This window comes from Thunnus maccoyii, chromosome 1, assembly GCF_910596095.1.
Source record: "Thunnus maccoyii chromosome 1, fThuMac1.1, whole genome shotgun sequence".
Lineage (NCBI taxonomy): Eukaryota > Metazoa > Chordata > Actinopteri > Scombriformes > Scombridae > Thunnus > Thunnus maccoyii.
In genome coordinates this window covers 17,332,952-17,343,043 of record NC_056533.1, presented here as the reverse complement: position 1 = coordinate 17,343,043, position 10,092 = coordinate 17,332,952, and the positions used below count along the sequence as shown (strand labels likewise).

The 10,092-nt window shown below is 38.2% G+C and overlaps 1 protein-coding gene across 3 annotated transcripts; it reads left to right on the top strand.

The window, feature by feature from the left end:
* Positions 1-733: 733 nt before the first annotated feature.
* Positions 734-10,064, top strand: hnrnph3 (heterogeneous nuclear ribonucleoprotein H3 (2H9)). 3 transcript variants are annotated; one of them, XR_006096872.1, is made up of 12 exons: positions 734-831; positions 2,184-2,276; positions 3,514-3,669; positions 4,029-4,172; positions 5,502-5,640; positions 6,408-6,607; positions 7,247-7,342; positions 7,759-7,874; positions 8,146-8,281; positions 8,386-8,468; positions 8,659-8,715; positions 8,892-8,918. XR_006096872.1 is itself a non-coding variant. In XM_042415898.1 (11 exons), the coding sequence occupies exons 2-11, from the start codon at positions 2,189-2,191 to the stop codon at positions 8,969-8,971; spliced, it is 1,212 nt and encodes a 403-aa protein (XP_042271832.1). In that variant the 5' UTR covers positions 735-831; positions 2,184-2,188; the 3' UTR covers positions 8,972-10,064. The 3 variants fall into 3 exon arrangements, 1 of the variants encoding a protein (XP_042271832.1); XR_006096871.1 differs by having other exon boundaries at positions 735-831; positions 8,383-8,468; XM_042415898.1 differs by lacking the exon at positions 8,386-8,468 and having other exon boundaries at positions 735-831; positions 8,892-10,064.
* The last annotated feature ends 28 nt before the right edge of the window (positions 10,065-10,092 follow it).

Sequence of the window (10,092 nt, the reverse complement as noted above, 5' to 3'; positions counted from 1 at the left end):
GTCTGCAGATTACTTACAATGACTATTTATTTTCCTTTATTTGTACAGTGTTAAACATAGATGTTACCATTTGATGTACCGGAGTTATTTGACAGCTAATGTTCATCTTGGCAGGTCACAATTAAATCATATAACAGCACAATTACAGCAGTACAAAACCACACAGGGCACATAATAGCCTACACAATTATACACAGCAGCACATCACACACACCCACAATGTTGACTTGAAATGACAAATATGCTCGACTGTTTATTTGTCCATCAATCAAAGTGCTGAATGGATCTAGAGGTTATCAATGAATTCAATTACTGAACAGGCATGTATAAGGCTCCAATTAAGTCCATGTGGTTCTTTCTTTGTGAAACCTACACTAAAGAATAACTTCTCATAAAGTTACGACTTTTTAATCATAATATTACTACTTTATTCTTGTAATATTACGACTTTTTTTCTCGTAATATTATGAGTTTGTTCTCGAAATCTCAGAGGTGTTTTCCTCTCAGTGTGGCCCTGATACTCCTTAAACTGATTCAAAGACATCCCCAGAAAAAAGTTTCAACAAAACGCACTATTAAAAGGTTAATCTTATGGGACAGTAATGCACAGCAATAATGAAATATCACTCTATTTGCATGCATTTACTCACTACATGAAGTCTTGTACGAAATCAGTTTTTTAAGATGTATTTGTTTTTGTTTTATTACAGACAAACGGCTCAAATGTAATTTAGTTCATGCTTTGCAAGTCTCGCGACAACATACCTGAGCGTGTTTGCTGGCAGGAGACAGGAGTCACCTGAGGCTCGAGACCGGGGACAAGAGGAGATTGTGAGACAATTTCACTGTTTTCAGACATTTGTCACTTACGACTGATGTATTTCTGTCTTTGTATGCATATTTACACCCGGTGACAGCGCACGGCCGTTAGGAGTTGAACTATTCTGCCGTGTACGTTTGACCGCTGTCAGTGTCCTGGAGTTAGCCTTAGCAGCTAACTGCTAACCGCTAATGTTATAAAAGCTAACATTAGCACGTCAGGCTACGTTAGCTTCATTAGCTAGTCCAGCATCCTGTCTGTGACATATTCGCCTGTTGATAACTTTAAGTAAAGAGGTAACTTTACTTGCAGTTAAATAATGTTTGGTAGTGTCTTGGTGGCTTGAAGTTGGGCTATAATTACGTTAGCTTACAAACCTCTTGGTTTATTCATCAACACTTTGTGACAGCTGAAAGGAGGAAGTAACAAACATTAGCGTATTAAAGTTACTATGACAACTGCACAGTTTTGTATTACACCGTTAATCATGAAGAAGTCTTTCTCACAAGGTTTTGTTGTTAGATACTATTCGTAATTACCGGTACACCGTTGTAGTCTCTGGCAATTGTTTAGTTTTCTTCAGGATACTAAACAGTTTTTTAAAATTTTATTTTATACTTTATCGCAAGAGTGTATTTTACGTAGGTTTACATTTGCTTATATAGAGAGGATAAGAAAGAGAATAAAGTGGCTAGTATGATGATGCATATACATATACGCACACATTCATATATACATATACATGCATACACACACATACTGTATATACATACACATCTGTACATACCTACACACATGCACACACAAAAAATAAAATAAATAAATAAATAAATAAAGCAATCAAACAACAAAAAAAGCTCATTGATTAACTCATTTATCCATGTCAAGCAATCCTTTGGTCCTATTGATTTGATTACAAAACAGTTTGAGTTGTTTATAACACCATTAGGCAGTATGCCTCCTGCAGAAAGGATGTTGTGCATTGTATTATTACAGAGTCTGAAGATATTAAAGATATCTGAGAATGATATGTATGTTTCATAGGTCCACAACAGCTCCTGCTCTGTTTATAATTATAACAGAGCAAACAGATGTCAAACAAATTAAATATTAGTAAGTATAAATAATGAAAGCACATATAAGTCATGGCTGAATTAAAATGACAGTAACAGTGATGCTATAATGGCTTTAGGCCAAGTATCTGTATTTTACAAAAGTATTTTATAGAAGTCATCCTATTTAACACTATATAAAAATTTAATAACTACAATACATTTATTAACTTACATCTGCCTATAACTACATTATAGTGTGTTTTATTATTTATTAATGTGTTACTGTGGTGTTTTGCTTTCTCTGGCAGCGAGGATGTCTTTGAACGAAGAGGGTTACGTGGTTAGGATCAGAGGACTTCCCTGGTCCTGCACACAGGAAGAGGTTGCTGGTTTCTTCTCTGGTGAGAACTTACACACACACACATCTTTACAGCCTGAGGCTGAACAGAGTTAAAAACTGTAAGATTGTGAAACCATGGCTAAAATGATAAAACTATAAACATGACTATTTTCCATTTTTGATAACATTTTTTATTAGTTATCACAGCTGTTAATCTTTCTTGCAAGGATTATGATATTTGTAATGCAATTGAGCATTCTAAGTTGACAGAAAACTGTCTTCATCTTTACACTGAGTCTAAAATACATGTAAAATCAAAGCATCAGTATCACACCCTTACTTACTGCCCTTTATGCCTACTGGCATGTAGGACAGCAACAAAGGATCCCCACTCCTGTCTGTTTAGGGTGAACTTTTGGATGGTACCCTAGGTCTGCTTCAGGGCTTTCAGTTCTCTCTCCACTGTTCAATGCCAGGTTTCTTTGGGTCTTCCTCTCTTACGCCTTCCTTCTGGTGTCCAGTGTAGGGCAATACTTGCTGATGTCATCTTGCTTTCTTCGCATGATGTGTCTGCCTGAAGGATTGCCACTTTGTTTTGGTCAGGGGCTTGTGTGCCTTAATGATCCCAAGAACTATACCAGCAGGAGCTTAGTCTCCTGGTAGGGACATCCAAGTCAGTCAGGTCAAGGGTAGAGGCCTGACAAATTGCAATCCATTGGTCCTCCAGGGTGGGAGTTGGGCACAGGGCTAAAAACCTAGTCCTCTAGAAAAACACTGTTATGGAAATAGCATCAAAGGAAATAAACACCACAGTATCACACCCAGTAAAATTTTATTAATTGGGGAGGTCAAAGTAGCTAATGTCACACCCAACAGTATTTCATTTGTAACACCAGTGCAAGTGGAATCTCGCTGGTCAGATGGATGTTTGATTTAAGTCTGTGCACAAGTCTTCTCCACTTACTACAACATTTTACAAACAACTAGACTAGATGACCTTTTCCAGCCAGTCAACCGATTTTTATGCTTCACAGTTTACATGATCCCAGTAGTTAAGAAAGCTGTCAAGGTCTCATGTGAATCTCAGCATGGTATATTTTTACGTTCCATTTTCCAGAAACAACAATATATTGTATATCAAGCCTTTAAATATGGGGAAAAATTCCTTTTACAAACAATCCACGTCTTCAAATTAGAAAGATTTCAATTGTATCCTCAATGGTGTGTTTTTCTTTTGACAGGGAAAAATGTCTGAGTAGTCATTCTTTTAAAGAAATCTGATAAATTTTTTTGTGCAGACTGTGACATTGTGGGGAAGGTAAACGGAGTGTGTTTCACCTACTCCAAAGAAGGCCGCCCCAGTGGAGAGGCATTTATTGAGCTGAAAACAGCTGAGGATTTCAAGAATGCCCTTGCCAAAGACCGTAAATACATGGGGCACCGATACATCGAGGGTAAGCAATGAAAACTGGTATAACAGACTGACTGACAAGTGAGAGATGTTGTTCTGATCTTCTTCTGTGTTGATTTTGTTTTTACATAAATGCAAATTCCTCTGGTATCTCATCAGTTTAATGTGGAGCTGTTGTCGCTTGTTGTTTGCTACACATGTAAAAGCTTGTTTCATGGCTCTCCTACATCAAGAAGAGATAAATCTTATATCTCCTACTGTACAAATATACTTTTTTTCAGCTTGTTTTGTGTGTGATAAGCTTTGAATAATACTCTACTGAAAATTATGTATTTTTTTAGGTTGACTTTCAGATGACATGTGATGTGTTTGTGTCTGTCCATCTGTGTGTGTCTGACTCAGTGTTCAAGTCAAACCGTAGTGAGATGGACTGGGTGCTGAAACGTAGCGGCCCTGCTGACTATGATAGCTGCAGTGGCTGCATGCTGAGACTTAGAGGCCTGCCCTTTGGCTGCAGCAAGGAAGAGATTGTTCAGTTCTTTTCAGGTACATGATCACATACACTTACAAGCTTTGTATAAACCTTTGTCTAATTACAGTTAAATTGTCCTGATATTGCATATTTTATTTTATGTCAACCTCAGGGATAGTTTTTACAGACACAGGCTGTTTGCAGTTTTTGTCACTGTCGACACCACAGTGTAAGGGTGTTAGGTAGCTGGCAGAACTGCAGCTAGCTTTTAAATGTGCAAAAGAGCATCTAGACCTGCCGTGCAACGTATCAAATGAGACTCTGAATCTCTTATTCAGTATTTATGTATCAACCTGTATCACATAAAATGCCCTCCTAGGCTTCACAGTTAGTGATAATACAATATATTAAAAAATACAACAGGGTTATGATTAAACAATATGCCTCCAATTTTAATGGCAAATTTAATTTAGTACTGCTAAACATTTACAGGTCCTTTCTTAAACACAAATGTGGCTGATTGTATCATGAAAAATCCAAAGGAAATCCCAACTGCACTTTATAAAGTGCTTTCCACTCAGCTGAACACTGCAACATCAACGTACAGTAACATTCAATGTAGATGGACGGTTTTGCCAACACTTAATGTTTTCACATTTCTCATATTACACACTGTTAATTTCACATCACTATTTCCTGTTCCTGTGGTAGGCAGGATTACATATCTGCATACAAGTGTGTGTGTGTGTGTGTGTCATGGCCCAAAGGCCTGATGTATGTTTGTTCTTGTAGTATAGTCATACTGTGTTGACTAACTTGTCCTTGTTATAAATTGTTAGTATGAATATTACCATGTTAGTGTTATGTAAGCATATTATCTAGCATGTTTGTCCTGTATGATCTAGATGTCATGCATTAGGAGGTTTAACTATAGAATGGGCTGGGCTGGTTTGGCTGAGAGGAGACAGTCCCATGACACTGATCTGGGGTCAGTACTGTGATTCTGCTTATTAGCAGCCTTTATGTAGGAAGATCAACACTAAATAATTATTATGGAGTAATGTCACTCAGCAATAATGAATAATAATTAAGCTGGTGACCAAAATTCGATAGTGTATCAGAGAAAAAAAAATCCTCTACATCCCTCTAATTATGTGGTATAAGCTGACTCCAGGCCAGTGTGTGTTTCATTCCTCTGCTGGGCACATTACAAGTGTGACTTCAGTCCTCTGAGATGCCCCTTTATTTAATCCAGTCTTATCAGATACTGCAGCTGCTATTTATTCGCTGTCATGACCTTAATTAATCCTGAAAGCTCCAGTGATGCAGTGGGTGTTGTTCTATCTATAACTATCTATCAGTCTACCTACCGACCTATGTATTTATGTGTGCTTGGGTTGAAGGGTTGAGAATCGTGCCAAATGGGATTACTCTGCCAGTGGACTACCAGGGGAGGAGCACAGGGGAAGCCTTCGTGCAGTTTGCCTCAAAGGAGATAGCAGAAAAGGCTCTGGGGAAACACAAGGAAAGAATAGGGCACAGGTGGGACAGACGGGAAAGGGACGGGCTGGACTGGGTTGGGCTTCTATTGTAGTACTTACTGGGTGGTCATATTAGAGTAATTATGGTATAATTATGATTAACGGGATGGTTTCTATTACACTTACGGTTGAATGATAAGCATGGGTTGGTCTGCTAGAATAATTATGGTAAAATGGGTAAATTAATTGGGTGTGTCATGATATTTATTAAAATGCTAATGGGATGGGGTTTAATGGGTTTATGCATTGTAATTATGGTGACATGTTGAATATTAGGATGAAAGATCATGTATCTAATCTTTAAGTTAAAGGTGGTGTGATGATTTTATGTCATAGACAGTTTATTGGTGGCCATTTAAGACCTGGGAGCTCTTTTTAACTCTGTTAGAACAGAATGTGGGTGTATTAGATAATTATTTTGGCACTTTCTTTGTATCCTTTCATATATTTATTATACACATAATTTAATGTGGGGATTAAGCATAGAAGTGTAACAGAGGACAGTCAAGGCAGCTTGGTGAGGTAAAGATTCTTTACTACAGCCCTAAGCCCAGTTAATGATGAGCTTTGGACCAGGTTGTTCTGTCACTCAGACACTTCAGCTCCAGGCTAAAACAACTTAGACCATTATTTAGAATATTTGTCTCTTGTGTGTTAATCTTCTCTCTCTGTAAATCATATCTATGTATGTTACCCGAGCTAAGCCATTTCTTCACCTTAACTGTCTCCTCTGCCCCCCCCTCACCCCACGGGCCTTTCATATTGCAGGTATATAGAGATTTTTAAGAGCAGTCGTAACGAAATCAGAGCCTACTACGAGGTGCCCCGGCGGGGGATGGGAGGCCAGAGACCAGGGCCGTACGATAGACCCATGATGGCGGGACCCAGGGGAGGGTTTTTTGGGCCCGGGCCTGGCCGTGGTGCAGCTCTGATGGACACCATGAGGAGTGGAGGTGGCTACGGAGGAGGTAAGCATACAGGAAAAGTGGTAATCTGACGCAGCAGAAAGCAATTTAGTATTCAGCAGCAAGGCAATACTAAGTATTTTTCATTATGTAATGTGTCATGTGAACATGTTTATAGGCAAACAGTAACATGAGATGAAAACAGGATAATAATGTCAAGTTTGAACCAAAGACTTCAGTATTCGTTAAATAAGTCTCACTCAGGAGTTATGTTTTCAGTTTACTGGTTTACAAAACCAGGTCTCTAAACCATATTTGCAGTAAATACTCATAGGAAGACAATACTCAGCACTCATTGATTAATTTTACAAAACCATCAGAGCAAAGCTTAAACTGTTAACAGTCAGATGTATAAAGAAATTGGACCTTTATTATTTATTGTCAAACGCATGTGGTGCAGCCACATGAGGGTGTGTTTTATGGTGATATATTATGGTTATTTTTCAGGTTAATCAGTGAATCTAATTGTCCTGCGTAGATCATGTCATTAGTTCCTTTATCTGAACCAACAGAAAAGTTTTACTATCCAGTCAGTCTGTTATTCAGATCTGTCTACTGTGTTGTGGAGCAGTTGTTGCTGCTTCATTCTGTGTTAAATTACAGTCTGAGGTTTTCTCGCTGTGTGTGGGTGTCTGTGTCCAGGTTATGGCAGCTTTGACAACTACAATGGTTTCAACAACTACGGTTTTGGCAACGGCATGTTTGATGAGCGGGTGAGAGGAGAGAGGGGAGGAAGAGGTAAAGTCCAATTTTTTTTTCCCCCCTAAAGAGTCTGGCATTTAGAAACACTGATTCATGTCACGGAAACTCCATTTGTACTTGCAGTTTAGCGCCCCTGTCAACATGTCTCCCAATTATTAAATTGTTCACGTTTTTATTACTCTTCATTTTAGATTTTATCACTTTGAAATGAATCACATTTTGGCACATATCTTAAAATATTTTACACCTAAACATGTTTAAGTTTAACTTTTGAAATTGAAGATATTTGAAGACATCTTGTAGAAGGCTTCATGAAGATTTCACACTTCTTAATAATGTATATATTTTTACAGTATGTTTTGATGATAAGTTGGAATGTATCATATTACTTCTCTCTCCTACATTTGCAGAGGTTGTGTTTGTGATCTGTGGATGTGTTTGTGTGATTTCAGGGATGGGAGGCCACGGTTACGGTGGTCAAAGTGAAAGTGGCTCAGGTTTCCACAGTGGCCATTTTGTCCACATGAGGGGTTTGCCTTTCCGTGCCACAGAGGGAGACATCGCTAAAGTAAGAAAACACACACACACAGACCGGTTACTTTGATTATTTCTCTTGAAAGATTTCAAGCAACTAGGCATCATAGAACCAGATTAAAGACGTCACTAATAATTCAGATCCGTGATGTTTCTGTGGCTGTGATCTCTGTTCATGTTGCATGATGTTGGTTAGAAAGCTCAATAAAAAACAGCAACTACATTTAGATAAACACTGAATGTTAGTCATGAAAAACACAATCTGTATCTGTGTGTATACATTGTGTTTTTCTTCTTTTTTTAAGTTCTTCTCTCCATTGAACCCACTGAGGGTCCACATTGACGTGGCACCAAACGGCAAGTCGACTGGAGAGGCCGATGTGGAGTTCCGCTCCCATGAAGACGCTGTGGCAGCCATGTCCAAAGACAAGAACCACATGCGTATGTCCTCTCTTTTTCTTCTCCGGCCTCACTTTGGTTCTCACATTTTTCATGCTACAGTTAGTTATATTTATGATGGAGAATCACTTTTTGACTGACAGCAGACGAGGAGACCAGTTGTACCTACAGAAGGAGAATGCTTCTGGCAGCCCAGGTGTCCCTGAGATATTAGTGTTTGGTCAGTGAGGCAAGTTTCATGCAGGAACAAAAAAACCTTTTAAGAAACTCTTTGCTTAGGAAAGATACTCAAAACACTGTGAAATCACTATTTTTCATGACAGAATTTCAGGTCAATCTGAAGAGTCAATAGATGGATTTCAATAGAAGAAATCCAGGTTCTCTAACAGGCTGAGTGATGATTGCTGTTTTCTCCACAGAGCATCGTTATATTGAGCTGTTTCTCAACTCAACAGCAAGTGGGGCAGCTGAAATGAGTGAGTTTTCATCAACTTTCTTTATTAATGTGAAATTAAGTTTGACAATTGTCACTTTTTGCAGATGTATTTATTAAAAAAACACTGAAGTTTATACAGATGACTGATAAAGATGTGTACACAGCCACTTTCATTCTGAACATTTGTGTAATAAAAGTTGGGTGTTTGTCCTTTAGGTCGTGGCGGTGGGGGTTACTATAGTAACTCAGGAGGGGGTGGAGGCTCACGGAGCAGCGGGCTGCGAGGTGCATACTGATGATGTCATCCCACTCTTCCAATCCATCCTGACGTTTGTCTCACTTTTCTTGAGGCCACATTTACTCAAGTGTTTTTACGCAGGAGAGCTGATCTGAAGTCAATTTATTGCAGGGTCAAACTATAACCTCAGATACGATAACAGACAAGATATAAACTTTACATGTTCTATCGTTCCTAAAAGCACATGAAGAACAAATCAAATCTGACAAAAGTAAAATGTTGGAGCTCTTATGGGCACATCATCACTGATGGAAACTTCTAGTTTATATGTTTTAAAACGTTTTCTTATATTTTTTAAACAATCAGATATCGTTTAACAGTTGGATATCGAGATATAGTTTGTCCTGATTCACACCAATACAAGTTTATGCCCTATAAATATCAAAATTTGTATTGTTGCAAAGTGTTGGAGATCCATTTGAGAGAAGTCAGAGCATCTGTTTATCTTGCAGAGTTTTGAAAAGATTGAACAGGCAGAAAGTGAATGTTAAAGTTTTTACTGCCCCTTTATTCATCTTATCTCACTGTACTGCAGCTGATGTCAGTCAGTACAGACACAGCAGGGAGACAAAACTTTGCTGGACACGGATTAGGACCACAATACCCCAAAACAAATGTGTGTTGATTGGCGCTGTGCTGTCGGGACCTGTTCTGGTCTCATCTTGTCACTTGATGATAACGCTGCTTTGATTTGGATGATGTGTTTATGAGGTGAAGCGGTGACAATCGGCAGCGTCAAAACAATACAAGCAACTTTTGGTGAAAAATTAATTTTTAATCTTTTATTAAAACATGAGGAACATTAAATCTATTCTGGTTTAACTTGTTTTCATCAGATCTTTTAGCCGTCCTGCCACACTGATTTGAATGTGATTTTAGATCAGCTTTGCTCTTTGAAAAGTTTGATAAATGTGAGCCAATGTGTGTTTTTTATGAATGTTTTCACAGTTCATTACAGAATTTAAAAGTAAGTTGAATATTATATTCCACTCTCAAAGAGTGGAAGTAAAATTGAGTCTCTATATTTGAGCTGTAAAATAGCTTATGCAGCTGTTGTACATTTTGCCTAATAAATTTTATATTTAATTCTCTTTCTGTGTCCCTGACATCATCTATGAT

What these genes read in the sequence shown, in the direction of transcription:
- hnrnph3 (XM_042415898.1), top strand. Translation starts at nt 2,189, where the DNA reads ATGTCTTTGAACGAAGAGGGTTACGTGGTTAGGATCAGAGGACTTCCC. An exon ending in GGTTGCTGGTTTCTTCTCTG is followed by an intron (nt 2,277 to 3,513) that starts GTGAGAACTTAC and finishes TTTTTTGTGCAG; the next exon opens with ACTGTGACATTGTGGGGAAG. An exon ending in TGGAGGTGGCTACGGAGGAG is followed by an intron (nt 6,608 to 7,246) that starts GTAAGCATACAG and finishes GTCTGTGTCCAG; the next exon opens with GTTATGGCAGCTTTGACAAC.